Below are 17261 nucleotides of genomic sequence, written 5' to 3' on the forward strand. Positions count from 1 at the left end.
TGGAAAGGCAGATACAGCTGCCAAGTCGGTTGGGTACGTCATAAACACTGGCATCAGGGGTAATGGAAAGGCAGATACAGCTGCCAAGTCGGTTGGGTGCTCATCACACTGGTATCAGGGGTAATGGAAAGGCAGATACAAAGCGTCGGTTGGGTGCTCATCACACTGGTATCAGGGGTAATGGAAAGGCAGATACAGCTGCCAAGTCGTTTGGGTGCTCAGCACACTGGTATCAGGGGTAATGGAAAGGCAGATACAGCTGCCTAGTCGGTTGGGTGCTCAGTGACACTGGTATCAGGGGTAATGGAAAGGCAGATACAGCTGCCAAGTCGGTTGGGTGCTCATCACACTGGTATCTGGGGTAATGGAAAGGCAGATACAGAGCCCCCGCTGTGTAGCACTTAAGATATGCCTTATTTCTTCATACTGTGCGTGTAGCTCAGTGGTAACACGTGGTGCTTGATGTACGTTATAAACTCCCCGCTGTGTAGCAATTAAGATATGCACTTATTTCTTCATACTGTGCATTGACAGAGCTAGTGGTAAAGCGTTCGTATTGATGTACGTTATAAACCAGCTGTGTAGCACTTAAGATGATGACCTTATTTCTTCATACTGTGCGTCACGTAGCTCAGTGGTAAAGCAGTTGCTTGATGTACGTTATAAACCCCCGCTGTGTAGCACTTAAGATATGCCGTTATTTCTTCATAATGTGTTCACGTCAGTGGTAAAGCGACTCGCGTAATGTACTTATAAAAATGCAGTGTTGAGCATTTAAACATGCCTGCATTTCTTCTTGATCGACGTAGTTCAGTGCGTTATAAACCCCCGCTGTGTAGCACTTAAGATATGCCTTATTTCTTCATACTGTGCGGGACGTAGCTCAGTGGTAAAGCGTACGCTTGATGTTCACGTTATAAACCAGTTTTGTGTAGCACTTAAATTATGCCTTATTTCTCATACTGTGCGTCACGTAGCTCAGTGGTAAAGCGTTCGCTTGATGTACGTTATAAACCCCCGCTGTGTAGCACTTAAGATATGCCGTATTTCTTCACCATTGTGGGGTGTTTTTGCAATTGATAGTGACAGATGTACGAAACCCAGTGGTAAATTAGCTCAGTGGTATACGTTCGCTTGATGTACGTTATAAACCCCCGCTGTGTAGCACTTAAAGTATGCCTTAGTTCTTCATACTGTGCGGGATATAGCTCAGTGGTAAAGCGTTCGCTTGATGTAAAGTTATAAACCCCGCTGTGTAAACACTTAAGATATGCCCATTAAAGCAGTTCATACTGTGCGTCACGTAGCTCAGTGGTAAAGCGTTCGCTTGATGTACGTTATAAAAGCCCGCTGTGTAGCACTTAAATATATGCCTTATTTCTTCATACTGTGCGTCACGTATTGCTCAGTGGTAAAGCGTTCGCTTGATGTACGTTATAAACCCCCGCTGTGTAGCACTTAAGATATGCCTTATTTCTTCATACTGTGCGTCACGTAGCTCAGTGGTAAAGCGTTCGCTTGATGCACGTTATAAACCCCCGCTGTGTAGCACTTAAGATATGCCTTATTTCTTCATACTGTGCGTCACGTAGCTCAGTGGTAAAGCGTTCGCTTGATGTACGTTATAAACCCCCGCTGTGTAGCACTTAAGATATGCCTTATTTCTTCATACTGTGCGTCACGTAGCTCAGTGGTAAAGCGTTCGCTTGATGCACGTTATAAACCCCCAATGTGTAGCACTTAAGATATGCCTTATTTCTTCATACTGTGCGTCACGTAGCTCAGTGGTAAAGCATTCGCTTGATGTACGTTATAAACCCCCGCTGTGTAGCACTTAAGATATGCCTTATTTCTTCATACTGTGCGGGATGTAGCTCAGTGGTAAAGCGTTCGCTTGATGTACGTTATAAACCCCCGCTGTGTAGCACTTAAGATATGCCTTATTTCTTCATACTGTGCGTCACGTAGCTCAGTGGTAAAGCGTTCGCTTGATGTACGTTATAAACCCCCGCTGTGTAGCACTTAAGATATGCCTTATTTCTTCATACTGTGCGTAACGTAGCTCAGTGGTAAAGCGTTCGCTTGATGTACGCTCGGGCCTATTGAAATATTTCAAGTTCTTGCCAGTGTACCCGACTGGTACATCAAAGCCGTGGTATGTGCTATCCTGCCAGTGGGATGGTGCATATAAAAGATTCCTTGATATTAATTGAAAATTTTTACGGGGTTCCACTCTAAGACTATGTGTCAAGATTACGAAATGTTTGACACCAATAGTGGTGTCGTTAAAACAAAACAAACTGTTTTATTTCTCCATTATTCAGTGTATGTAACTCGTGAGCCATCGTGTTTACCGCCATCCACATGACGTTCTTAGATCAATATGGTGAACTGCATTTACACGTAACGCAAAACACATATATAATATGGCCACGTCATATAATATGCATTCTAGGTCATCTATTAAAATATTAATAGCTGCTTGATCGATCAAACCATATTTACATTTTTAAACTCCTATCAATGCACAAGACAGAGACAAACGGATATTTTGGCGTTTGCCTGTAGGAGGACTGCCACTTTGTAAGCAGTTTTTACTTTTGCTGACGGAGGACTGCCACTTACCGGGCAGGCCTTTATATAAGAGGTATATGCAAATACGTACTTGCATATTTGGTTAAGTATTAGCACAGCCACGGACGTGGACTGTTTCTGTTTGACCACAAACTTCAACAGACCCTGGAGACGAAGGGCTAATGACTGGAAACACTTGGTGATTCTGTTGGGTTCACACTCATCCACGAGGTCTGAAAGACGAAAAACACTTTTATCACATACCCATTTAAAGTGACAGACCCTAGTTTTTAAACACTACGACGCATTGTTCACCATTAAAGCAGTTTTTGACAATTTAAATTAGAAGTATTCAAAGTTTATTATTTAGAATATTCATTTTCGTACACCTGAAGTGGTTCTGATCATCCAGGTTCTGGTAAAACCTCGAAATGCATTTTTATTATTGTAAAAACGCACGTTCGTCTGAGAAATAATGGTTCTTGAGATAGCTCTAGTTATTTTTAGACAGTATTTCCTCGTTTAAACATCACATACTTTAGCTTGTCTCTGTTATAACCTTATTGTGATGTGTGGCATGTGTGTATATTAACTAAACTTAGTGTCCATTTTCACGGGCTCAAACTAGGGTATGCGCCTTTAATCTTACTGTAGTAATACAGATACTTATCACCCCCCCCCCCCCCATTTAATCTTACTGTAGTAATAAAGACAATTATCACCCCCCCATTTAATCTTACTGTAGTAATAAAGACAATTATCACACACCCATTTAATCTTACTGTAGTAATAAAGACAATTATCACACACCCATTTAATCTTACTGTAGTAATAAAGACAATTATCACACACCCATTTAATCTTACTGTAGTAATAAAGACAATTATCACACACCCATTTAATCTTACTATAGTAATAAAGACAATTATTACACACCCATTTAATCTTACTATAGTAATAAAGACAATTATTACACACCCATTTAATCTTACTATAGTACAATAAAAATATTTTATTAAACATGTGTGATACATAAGCTCGCATGCATAATACGTGTTGACCCGAATAACATGATGTTAGTGATTGTGATATTTAATGAAACTTTCATTCATTCATTCATTCTTTCGTTCATTCATTCATTTATTCATTCATTCGTTCATTCATTCATTCATTCATTCATTCGTTAATTCATTCTGGCCGTAATTCTGCGGTATTTGAGGTATAACTATTAATAAATCATTGACGAGGTGGTACATCGGTCATAATAATGATGTGCATCAGGTATTCAAACGTGTAAAACACGTGTTTTTCTATGGGTTCATATTTGTATTTGCAATCACAACGTGTATATACAAATAAAATAAAAACTCGTGAAAAAATACATTTCTGGCAAGGAACTTATGAATAATTATGTTTTATTCTTTAAAAAACCTGCTAGCTTTCTCTACCGTGTAGTATTGTTCAGTGTTCAGGAGTTCGCTGTAATCAGAGTTTAAAGTTTAACTGATTAATTAATGATCGGCTATTGGATGTAAATCAGAGGAAACCCGCTACATTTTCCCCAATGCAGCAAAGGATCTTTTACATGCACTTTTCCACAGACAGGAAAGCACATACCACGGTCTCTGTCCAGTTGTGGTGCACTGGTTGGAACGAGTAAAAACCCAACCGAGGTGGTTCTATTCTGCGACGCAAGCACCCCAGGTGAGCACTCAACCGACAGGTAAATCCCACCCTCTCGCTGTAATGAGATTGGGAAACAGTTCAAACATCACTTACGTGTAACGGTAGGTGTCGCTGCTGTAGGCGTTGGCATGGTTGTTGTCTGGAATAGTGTCGTCGTCAGGTTAACGATTTCCGTGACAGGATCAGGACATATTCCGTCCACTGTCCGAAGAGCCTGGTCAAGGAAGGTGTTCGTGTAGATGATGGACTGGTTGTCACACTGCTGTACCGCATCCCCGATACACGTCGAGTACCGGTCAGCAAGTCTGTGGTTTAACACGTATAGATATGTTATTCATAGAGATATTCATCACGTACAGAGATGTTATTCATAAAGATATTCATCGAACAAAGATGTTATTCATAAAGGTATTCATCACGTACAGAAATGCTATTCATAAAAGATATGCATCATGTACATATATGTTATTCGTAAAGATATCCATCACGTACAGAAATGTTATTCATAAAGATATTAATCACATACAGACATAGCATTCATAAAATATATTCATCACGTACAGATATGCTGTTGATAAAGATATTCATCACGTACAGAGATGTTATTCATAGATATTCACTACGTACAGAGATGTTATTCATAAAGATATTCACTACGTACAGAGATATTATTCATAGATATTCACTACGTACAGAGATGTTATTCATAGATATTCACTACGTACAGATATGTTATTTATAAATATATTCATCACAACGATGCTATTCATAAATATATCCATCACATACAGAGATGTTATTCATAAATATATCCATCACGTACAGAGATGCTGTTCATAAAGATAAAGATATCCATCACGTACAGCTTTCCAACATATTGTAATATTATTTTATAAAGATATTAAAAATATATCTCTGTTATCCATGAAGATAATGAATACATACTGAGAGCAATATTAATGATATATAACGTGTTTACCAACATATATCATTGAATGTTGCATGGGAAAACAGTGGCAAGAATGATAACCTATGATATGTTTACCTGCAGATATCCCTGGATGATGGTAGAAATAGCGACGTGTAGAACTCCTTGTGACACACCTGGGCTGACTCCAGGACATCGGGTCTTACCCAACAGTATCTGAACGTGTGGAATCCTGGCCAAAATACACAAACACAAATATATAGACCCTTCCAATACTGTGACTCTCAAACCCGCCCATTATCGTCTACGGTCGGACTGTTCAATATTGTTGGTAGTAAATCTTAACGCAGAGATGAATTTTACTTGTAGAATGTAGGAAATTGCATTTCAGGACGTCTAGTTTTCTAAAGTTAACGGGGAAGCACATCCCGAACCCCCTAAAAACTTTGCTTTGCGCGTTCGATCTCAGTCGCCCCCCCCCCATGTCTACTTGCTTCCGCCGTGCCTGTCCCTGGCACCTGAATGTGAGGGCATTCTCGCCTTCTCCCAAACCCCACCCTCTTTCTGTCATGGGTGGAAGAAATGGCGCCAGCCAATACTTACGCCCATGACAGCCGTGTGCTACAACAGCTTGTTCTGTACGTGCACGTGAAATCCAAAGTCAAGTCATGTCAAGTTAATGCAATTCTTTACATGTGGTGAAATATGATAGCGATGAACATGCCTTACGTATTTTTCAAATCTGTTTACGTGCATGTGTGTATACGTGTATGTGTACGCGAATGCGTAGGCATATGTGTATATGTATGTGTATATGTATTTGTATATGTATGTGTATATGTATTTGTACGTGAATGTGTATGTGTATGAATGTGTGTTGTACGTGTATATGTGTGTATGTATGTAAATGGAAACATACATATGACTTGAGGCGTTGATGCGAGTGTGTAAATAAATCTGTATTAGTTTGAACGCATGTGTGCATGTGCGTGTCTGTGTATGTGTGTGCCTGTGTGTGCGTGTATGTGTGTGTGTGTGTGTACGTGTGTGTTTGTGTGTGTTTGTCTGTCTGTGTGTCTGTGTGTGTGTGTCTGTGTGTGTGTGTGTGTGTGTGTGTACGTGTGTGTGTGTTTGTGTGTGTGTGTGTGTGTGTGTGTGTCCTATAGTCAACGTCACTCTCCCAGCATGGGACGGGTCGTAGCTCAATGGCACAGCGCTCGCCTGATGCGCGATTGATCTAGGATCAATTCCCGTCGGTGGGCCCATTGGGCTATTTCAACCAGTGCTCCACAACTGGTGTAACAAAGGCCATGATATAAACTATCCTGTCTGTGGGATGGTGCATATAAAAGATCCCTTGCTGCTAATCGAAAAGAGTAGTCCATGAAGTGGCGACAGCGGGTTTCCTTTTTCAATATATTATGTGTGGTCCTCAACCGTAAGTCCGACGCCATATAACAGTAAATAAAATGTGTTGAGTGCGTCGTTAAATAAAACATTCCTTTCCTTCTATCCCACCATCTTCACGTTAAATTGATTCATTTATTTGTATTCCAGAGATCGGCCTCTGACGTAAATCTGTTAAATACAGCGTTCGCATCCCGGTACCGGTTTCCACCGAAAGCGAGTTTAACAACTCAGTGGGTAGGTGTAAGGCCACTACAACGACTTTTCTCACACCAACCATTAATAACTAACGACTACCTACAGTCCAGATAGCTGTGTACCCGGGACAGCGCGCTTTAACCACCATTGGATATAAGTACAATAATAAGCATACATGAAATGCATTCTAGTGTTGTGGTTGGATTAATAAAGTCACCTGGATTGACATCTTCACTGCACATGCTCGAGAACATTGTCCACGTGATATTGGCAAAAACCCTCACTGAACTGTCACATCCGGAAATATCTTCACTTGGAAAACATGCCTGATAACCGTGAACACTCTGCCTGTAATTACAAAATAAATTATAACATAATTAAAAGCCGAAACAACAAACAGACAAACAAAACAAAACAAAACAAACCCTCCCCCTAACAAAAAACAAAAAAACCCTACATAATAATAATAATTTATATAATATTATAAAGAAACTGTGCGATATATTATAAAACGAGTGTGTAACAATATTATAAAGAAACTCCGCGATATATTATAAAACGAGTGTGTAACAATATTATAAAGAAACCCCGCGATATATTATAAAACGAGTGTGTAACAACATTATAAAGAAACCCTGCGATATATTATAAAACGAGTGTGTAACAACATTATAAAGAAACTCTGCGATATATTATAAAACGAGTGTGTAACAATATTATAAAGAAACCCCGCGATATATTATAAAACGAGTGTGTAACAATATTATAAAGAAAATCAGAGATATATTATAAAACGAGTGTGTAACAACATTATAAAGAAACTCTGCGATGTATTATAAAACGAGTGTGTAACAACATTATAAAGAAACTGAGATGTATTATAAAACGAGTGTGTAACAATATTATAAAGAAACAGAGATGTATTCTCTTTAACGAGTGTGTTGTTCTAACTCTGCGATGTATTATAAAACGAGTGTGTAACAACATGTGAGATGTATTATAAAACGAGTGTGTAACAACATTATAAAGAAACTCAGAGATGTATTATAAAACGAGTGTGTAACAATATTATAAAGAAACTCAGAGATGTATTATAAAACGAGTGTGTAACAACATTATAAAGAAACTCTGCGATGTATTATAAAACGAGTGTGTAACAACATTATAAAGAAACTCAGTGATGTATTATAAAACGAGTGTGTAACAAGCTCTATAAAGAAACTTAAGAGATGTATTACCAAAACGAGTGTGTAACAATATTATAACTCGTGTATTATAAAACGTGTGTAACAACATTATAAAGAAACTCTGCGATGTATTATAAAACGAGTGTGTAACAATATTATAAAGAAACTCAGAGATGTATTATAAAACGAGTGTGTAACAATATTATAAAGAAACTCAGAGATGTATTATAAAACGAGTGTGTAACAACATTATAAAGAAACTCAGCGATGTATTATAAAACGAGTGTTCAATATTATAAAGAAACAGCTTATAAAACGAGTGTGTAACAACATTATGAAGAAACTCAGTGTTTATAAAACGAGTCTTTAACCTTGTATGTGCATATATTATAAAACGAGTGTGTAACAATATTATAAAGAAACTCAGAGATGTATTATAAAACGAGTGTGTAACAACATTATAAAGAAACTCTGCGATGTATTATAAAACGAGTGTGTAACAACATTATAAAGAAACTCAGAGATGTATTATAAAACGAGTGTGTAACAACATTATGAAAAAACTCAGAGATGTATTATAAAACGAGTGTGTAACAATATTATAAAGAAACTCTGCGATGTATTATAAAACGAGTGTGTAACAATATTATAAACAAACTCTGCGATGTATTATAAAACGAGTGTGTAACAATATTATAAACAAACACCGCCATATTATAGTGCAATATCGTCTTTGGAAAAGAAGTCAGTTTCTTCTAACACATATTAAATAGATAATGTTTCACAATGGTGTTCTAATGGATATCGTTTACAAACATCCACAGAATAACTTATCTAACATTTTCAAACGCAATAACCAGATTAGTTCAAACTTAGATATTAGGCGGAACTAAGATTTTGTATGGGGTGGGTTGGTCGAAGTAACAAACTTAAAAAAAATCATATTCGAGATTGTTGAAGGCAAATGAACCGAGCTCCAAACGAGAGAGATTTCTGTAGAGGGTTCAGGCAGACATGCAGGAAAAGTCTGAAATAAAGATGACAGAAACGCGTTATCATGGAAATGGAGAGTAGTGTATTGTTGATGGTTGTGTGTGTGCGCGCACGTGCGTGTGTGTCACGGGACCCCCCCCCCCCCCCCACACACACGCCCTCGTTCCGCCAATGAAATGCATGTATTTACCTGCAAGTTCTTGAAAACTGTTCCGGTGTCCCCGAGATCAAATCCGTAGTATTGAATAGTTCCAGCAGATTGTCTCGCATACATTTGGCGATAGAAAGAATATCGCAGCCAGCGTGCTGGACAGTACTATTACCTAAAACGTGGAGATAACAGTTGTTTTATTAGCAATGAAATAGCCGATTCTAGTTGCTATATAAATGTATTGAAATGGGTATACAGGGCCGTAGCTAGGATTTTTTGTTTGGGGGGGGGGGGGGGGACTGAGTAGTTAATAGTCTAAAACTCCTTAAACAGTTAAGAAAAGAATTTTCTTTAAGTTTCTATAATGCTATCCGGATTTTTTTCTTGGGGGGGGGGCAATTGCCCCCTTGCCCCCCCCCCCCGCTAGCTACGGCCCTGGTATACATGTATATAAATATAATATTACCAGGGGTGTTGCAGAAATATCTACGTCGAATATTTGTATTTTATAAACCCATTTTTTGTATGTTTTTGTTTTCTTTTGTTACAGTGATACATAATGTAAATAAAAACGCTGTACAGTACTACCTAAAACGTGAAATGAACATTATTTTTATTAGCAATAAATTAGAACATTCTAGCTGCAATTTTAATGTAGTGTAATGGAGATCCAGTTAAAGTTTGGTTTGTTTAACGATATCACTAGCGGACATTGATTTACTAGTCATCGTCTAGTGGACGTCAAAGAAATGGGCAAATATGGACATAAATATACTACAACTGAGGGTGTTGTAGAAAGATATACGTCCAATATTTCAATTTTTAAAACACATTAAAACTATTATCTTTTTAACAGTTATACATAATATAAATAACATTTGAATAAGAAGTTATTTAGTCGGACTTACTAGTTATTTAATCGTACATACGAATGATTATTTCATACATTCGACTAAGTATTCTGTAAGAATTAAAATTAATATACAGAGGTTATTACCAGAGTATGTTTCCGTATCGTCAATATCATATGTATTAGGAATAAAAGTTGTAATATGCGAGCCGTACGTTATTTTTTATTCCTAATATATGATATTGACGATACCGAAACACATGATGGTAATAATCTCTTTATCATATAACCTCAAACTTAATACAACGTGTTTTTGTAAACTGTATACTAGTATTCAACTATAATTCCAGTCAGCCATCGATCAATATTCAAACCACGTAATATGAAGATATGATGCTGTGTCGTTTTGAATGGGAACGACGCCGGATATATCCTTACACAAAAATAAACTAAAGTACTGTCGGAAATAGAATAAAAATGATTTTCGTCGATTATTTCTTTCATATTAAACTGACAAGTAAATATTTTGCAAATACCTATTCAATGATACTTTACCTAATTTAGCATTTACTTGTTTGGGCTCTCATTGATGTACAAGGTAGTGTTTACTCTTGAAATTAAACTAAATATGTGAGTAAACAGGTGATTTGTGACCTTTATTGGAACAGACTATAACACATTTTGATTGATATGTGTCAATTTCATTTACCCTTAAATAAACTTTTAATTTAAAACTGCAAGTTAACTGATTATTTTGAATTGCAGCATAAATTATTAATTATGACAAGCATATTTATTGAATATAAATTCAATATAAGTACATTAGAAATTTACACAATCTTGCAACAATTTAAAGGTGCTATATATAGAATGCGAACTGTGATAAAGATTCTCCAATAAAAATGTATTTTCTACCAGTAGATAAAATTATTTCCTGTAATCATTTATGGGCATTTTGTTAAAGGTGTCTTCTTTCAATGTTAAATCAAAATTTTATTTAAAAAAAAAAATAATGATTTGCAATAGCTGTCATTGGGCAACACTGAGATAGCACCTTTAATACCGGTATAATGGATCACTCATAATATGGTTCTTGACAGTTTTGCTCAAAAGTTACTTATAAATGACTACAAATATTTTGTTTTGGAGAGGGATGGGGGCAAGAATCTAGGAAAAAAAGTCACAGGAAAAAAAGTCACATAAAACAAAACACAGGAAAAAAAGTCACAGGAAAAAAAGTCACAATTTTTAATTAAGAGATTTTTGTTAAATGTTCTGTGATTTTAATGTTGGTGGTTTAGGCGGATGTTCCACCCAATACCATGAAGAAATTCTGCCACATTCTTGCGGTCCTCAAGGCGATCAACACACAAGTTGCGAAGACGCTCTTGCAGTTGGACGTAGCGTCGACGAACCTGGCGTCGAGGTGGGTTACCAATCGCATCCTGCTGGATGATGGTGCCCACTGTAGCCTGCTCACGTTGAAACCATTCGATAACTCGCTAGATTGATGGGTGGTAGTAGACTACAAGGTTGAGGAACATGTTGTTCCAACCTACGCACAAGTTGTTTGTACGCGGATTATTGTTCATGGTGGCATCATGAACGTTCCACAGGACAGGAGCAAACATTGGTGGAACACGGCGCAACCTGAGCTGAGCACCGGGCCTGTCTGTTGGCTGCTGAATCTGTCGGAAAGAACCATTGACGTATGTACGATCAAAGTACGTAAGTAAGTCCTCGACGTCAGGTGGATCTTGCGGCATGACAGCTTTTAGGTGTTCCATACCCTCCTCAACTTCATCTAATGACAAAAAGGCAAGAGCATCCATCATACCACAGAACAGGCGAAAGTCAGCATCGGCCATGTAGTGTGGACCCAAGCCCAAGTCCTGAATCTTACGCCAGGTGCATTGCACAATATGAAGACTCTTTCTTTAATCCTGCCTAATTGACCCTAATTAATAAGTGTAACAATTAGTCACCACCCATGCACAATATGAGGCCTCTTTCTTTAATCTAGCCTAATTGACCTACTTAACAATTACCCCATGCATACTATGAGTATGATGCCACATTCACTACTCTACAAACCCATACATTTTGTTATATAAAAATTGTGACTTTTTTCCTGTGATTTTTTTTCCTATACTAAATTGTGACTTTTTTTCCGTGACTTTTTTTCCTGTGAGTTTTTTTCCAGCCACCGGGGGCAAACCATCATCAGAAACAGTCCCTCACATATTGTAACAGCCATGAAATTGACACACATTGACCAAAATTTGTTATAGTCTGTTCCAATAAAGTGCACAAATCACCTGTTTACTGACATTTTTTCTTTTAATTTTAAGAGTAAACACCACCTTGAACATCAGTGAGCGCCCAAACAAGTAACTGCTAAATTAGGTAGACTATCATTAAATAGATATTTACAAAATATTTACTTGTCAGTTTAATATGTAAGAAATAATGGATGAAAATCAGTTTTATTCTATTGCCGACAGTACTATAGTGTATGACGGATTTGTTATTTTTCAGAACGCTGTACAACTTTCAGTGTAAATTTGCTACTGACATGTTTTTGTTGTACGAATGTTGATGCATACATCAATTGTGGAGTGTCGCCGTAGTACGCTTGCTTAAACGTAGCGCTGTGAGCTGATTAATTTACATTTAATTTGCAAAGTTATCACTTTCTGAAAGTATGTGATCTGAATGTTTTTGTTTTTATTAAATTGAATATGATAGCTATTATTTGATAAATGAATGTATTTTTTCAAATTTTTATGAACTACAAATAAGAGAAAAGTTTAGTTTTACTTTGACGGATTGAGGATTTTTCTGGTCATGTGATTAATTTTACTTTTGTCTTGTTTACCGACACATCCCAGCTACATTATACTAACTTTACGAGCCCCACTATTGAAAACTCCAAGAACAACGCCAGTTCTAAGTGGAAAGCAGTCCCTTGCAATATTTAGTTACCATAATCTTCGTTTGAGATTTATTTCTTAATAATATATTTTATTTCAATAAATAAATAAATAAATGTATAAATAAAATAAATTTATAACTAAATAACTAACTAACTAACTAACTAACTAACTAACTAACTAACTAACTAACTAACTAAATAAATAAATGAATTAATGCATAAATGAATTAATGTATGAGTGAATGAATGAATGAATTAATTGATAAACAAATTTAAACTAAATTAAAAAATTTAAAATAATTTTTATATTAATATAAAAACTTACCATTTGTTACAAAAAGAAGGAGAAGAAACGTAATACATCTGTACGCAATCATGTTTACGAAGTAAGTGTCATAAAAGAGCTCTGTTCAATGAGTATTTATATAGGTGACGCTCCTTCCCTGATGTATCCTGTTGATATCATAACTTAGTCACTAGCATGGGCGTACATGGGGGGGGGGGGGGGGGGGGTCGATGGGTTCGACCGAACCCCCCCTGAAATCGCTTTTTTTATAATTTAATATATCTGACATTGATATCTGACATTATTATATTTACTCAACATAGAAATATATGCCCAATATCTCTGCAATCTATTTTGGAACCCCCCTTTTCAAAATCCTATGTACGCCCATGACTAGGTCCGTTTAGGGTGAGGGAGCAAATGTTATTATGCGCAATAACAATGCGTGTTGTCGCCGCACCTTCTCTGGGCCCCTCATACTGTTCTAGCGATGGTGATCGTTTTTCTGAGAAAAGCAACTATTCAGGAGTATTTCGAAATAAATAAGATCTGCTTTAATGCGCAACATGGTAATGGGATTTGTACATTACCGAAAATAAATCAAAATGCGTTTTAATGCCCGAACCAGACTACTGCCACTTCCTAGTTACCCGCAGTCAGGTATATATCATAGTTCAAATAATCGATGATTGCCACCCCAGCCACTCAGACGTGTATTTAGAAATTTATGCAGGGGGTGGGGGCATATACGTACGAGACAGGGAAGCAGTGGCCAACTGCCCCCCTCCCCCAGTACTGGAGCGAAACCTTAAATTCGGGCAAAAATGTTACAGGTATTCGGGCAAAATGTGTTAAACTGAGACCTTTTTACCATGTATTTCCATCATTCTACCCTCAAAATTAGTTATAATCCATGTAAAAATGCGTAATAATTCGTTGCAACCCTCTGTAGCTGTTTGATAGTAATGGTAATGTGAATAAATGTTGTTATCCAGATTTGGGCATTTTCGTTTAATTCGGCCTGCCCCCCCCCCCCCCCCCCACACACACACACACAAAATGGGAGCTCGTAGGCCTATGGGTGGGGGCGGTTAAAGACGAAGAATAATGAATCAATGTACTCTAGTGATGTCGTTAAACAAAACAAACTTCTTTTTTTACAAAATGTTTGACATCCAATAGCCGATGAATAATAAATCAATATACTCTAGTGGTGTCGTTAAACAAAAAACCTTATTTTTTCCAAAATGTTTGACATCCTATAGCCGATAAATAATTAATCATTGTTCTCTAGTGGTCTCGTTAAAAAAAAAACTTTTTTAAGACTGAGAGGTTCTCCAACCCAGAGACAACTCGAACAGGTCAGTGTGGAGAGGTTCTCCATCCCAGAGACAACTCAAACAGGTCAGTGTGGAGAGGTTCTCCAACCCAGAGACAACTCAAACAGGTCAGTGTGGAGGGGTTGGATGTAGTTCATCAGTGTGGAGAGGTTCTCCAACCCAGAGACAACTCAAACAGGTCAGTGTGGAGGGGTTGGATGTAGTTCATCAGTGTGGAGAGGTTCTCCATCCCAGAGACAACTCAAACAGGTCAGTGTGGAGGGGTTGGATGTAGTGGTGGAGAGTTCTCCAACCCAGAGACAACTCAAACAGGTCAGTGTGGAGGGGTTGGGTGTAGTTCATCAGTGTGGAGAGGTTCTCCATCCCAGATACAACTCAAACAGGTCAGTGTGGAGGGGTTGGATGTAATTCATCAGTGTGGAGGGGTTGGGTGTAGTTCATCAGTGTGGAGAGGTTCTCCATCCCAGATACAACTCAAACAGGTCAGTGTGGAGGGGTTGGATGTAGTTCATCAGTGTGGAGGGGTTGGATGTAGTTCATCAGTGTGGAGGGGTTGGATGTAGTTCATCAGTGTGGAGGGGTTGGATGTAGTTCATCAGTGTGGAGAGGTTGGATGTAGTTCATCAGTGTGGAGAGGTTGGATGTAGTTCATCAGTGTGGAGGGGTTGGATGTAGTTCATCAGTGTGGAGGGGTTGGATGTAGTTCATCAGTGTGGAGGGGTTGGATGTAGTTCATCAGTGTGGAGGGGTTGGATGTAGTTCATCAGTGTGGAGAGGTTGGATGTAGTTCATCAGTGTGGAGGGGTTGGATGTAGTTCATCAGTGTGGAGGGGTTGGATGTAGTTCATCAGTGTGGAGGGGTTGGATGTAGTTCATCAGTGTGGAGGGGTTGGATGTAGTTCATCAGTGTGGAGGGGTTGGATGTAGTTCATCAGTGTGGAGGTGTTGGATGTAGTTCATCAGTGTGGAGGGGTTGGATGTAGTTCATCAGTGTGGAGAGGTTGGATGTGGTTCATCAGTGTGGAGGGTTGGATGTGGTTCATCCGTGTGGAGGGGTTGGATGTGGTTCATCAGTGTGGAGGGGTTGGATGTAGTTCATCAGTGTGGAGGGGTTGGATGTAGTTCATCAGTGTGGAGGGGTTGGATGTAGTTCATCAGTGTGGAGTGGTTGGATGTAGTTCATCAGTGTGGAGGGGTTGGATGTAGTTCATCAGTGTGGAGGGGTTGGATGTAGTTCATCAGTGTGGAGGGGTTGGATGTAGTTCATCAGTGTGGAGGGGTTGGATGTAGTTCATCAGTGTGGAGGGGTTGGATGTAGTTCATCAGTGTGGAGTGGTTGGATGTAGTTCATCAGTGTGGAGGGGTTGGATGTGGTTCATCAGTGTGGAGGGGTTGGATGTAGTTCATCAGTGTGGAGTGGTTGGATGTGGTTCATCAGTGTGGAGGGGTTGGATGTAGTTCATCAGTGTGGAGTGGTTGGATGTAGTTCATCAGTGTGGAGGGGTTGGATGTAGTTCATCAGTGTGGAGGGGTTGGATGTAGTTCAAAGGAGGACCACTCAGATGACGTGCGATGGAACGCAGGATCGATCCCCTCGTTGAACTATTGACTCGTACATCAAAGGCCGAGGTATATATTATTATTATGTCTATGGAAAGTGCATATAATAGATCACTTGCTGTTTTATGTTTAGGAGTAGCCTATTATTATTATTGTTGTTGTTATTATTATTATTATTATTATGGTTGTTGTTGTTGTTGTTGTTGTTATTATTATTATTATTATTGATATTATTATTATTGATATTGTTTTTGTTATTATTATTGTTGTTACTATTCATTTTTAAAAATTATTATTATTATTTATTTATTTATTTATTTATTTATTACTATTACTATTATTGTTTCTATTATTATAACCCAGTGGTAAACCACACGCCTGGTGCGCGGTCTGTCTAGGATCGATCCTCGCCGGTGGGCTCATTCGAGCTATTTCTCGTTACAGCCAGTGACCCACGACTGATATATCAAAGGCCGTGATATGTGGTATGTGTCTGAGGGATAGTGCATATAAAAGACCCCTTGCTACAAATGGAAAAATGTAGCGGGTTTCCTCTCTAAGACTGTCTCAAAATGGCCATATGTTTGACATCCAATAGCCAATGATTAATATATCAATGTGGTGTTGTTAAAAAACATAAACATAAAAAAAAGAAAAAAAAAAGAATTCAGGTTTGGCCTAAAGTCGCTTTAGAAGAATATACACATGTGTATCATTACAGAAGTATGCAACACATTCTATATTTGTGTATACCCGGTGCACATCGTACAGCACATTCTATATTTGTGTATACCCGGTACACATCGTACAACACATTCTATATTTGTGTATACCCGGTGCACATCGTACAACACATTCTATATTTGTGTATACCCGGTGCACATCGTACAACACATTCTATATTTGTGTATACCCGGTGCACATCGTACAACACATTCTATATTTGTGTATACCCGGTGCACATCGTACAACACATTCTATATTTGTGTATACCCGGTGCACATCGTACAACACATTCTATATTTGTGTATACCCGGTGCACATCGTACAACACATTCTATATTTGTGTATACCCGGTACATATCGTGCAAACAGCCGAAGCCGGATTTAAAACAGGGTGGAGGATGAATAATAAATAATTTAATGACACCCAGCCTACAATTACA

General features: G+C 38.1%; 1 protein-coding gene across 1 annotated transcript; it reads right to left on the bottom strand.

Moving 5' to 3' along the window:
* Positions 1–232: 232 nt before the first annotated feature.
* LOC121382884 lies at positions 233–13286 on the bottom strand. The gene is made up of 7 exons (XM_041512559.1): positions 13235–13286; positions 9164–9296; positions 7011–7141; positions 5306–5420; positions 4354–4565; positions 2666–2807; positions 233–356 (listed from the first exon to the last, which is right to left on the bottom strand). The coding sequence occupies exons 1-7, from the start codon at positions 13284–13286 to the stop codon at positions 233–235; spliced, it is 909 nt and encodes a 302-aa protein (XP_041368493.1).
* Positions 13287–17261: the final 3975 nt, after the last annotated feature.

This window comes from Gigantopelta aegis, chromosome 10 (genome assembly GCF_016097555.1).
Source record: "Gigantopelta aegis isolate Gae_Host chromosome 10, Gae_host_genome, whole genome shotgun sequence".
NCBI lineage: Eukaryota > Metazoa > Mollusca > Gastropoda > Neomphalida > Peltospiridae > Gigantopelta > Gigantopelta aegis.

What these genes read in the sequence shown, in the direction of transcription:
- LOC121382884 (XM_041512559.1), bottom strand. Translation starts at nt 13,286, where the DNA reads ATGATTGCGTACAGATGTATTACGTTTCTTCTCCTTCTTTTTGTAACA. An exon ending in CAGTTTTCAAGAACTTGCAG is followed by an intron (nt 7,142 to 9,163) that starts GTAAATACATGC and finishes TTGTAATTACAG; the next exon opens with GCAGAGTGTTCACGGTTATC. An exon ending in ATACTTAACCAAATATGCAA is followed by an intron (nt 357 to 2,665) that starts GTACGTATTTGC and finishes CCATTACCCCAG; the next exon opens with ATACCAGTGTGATGAGCACC.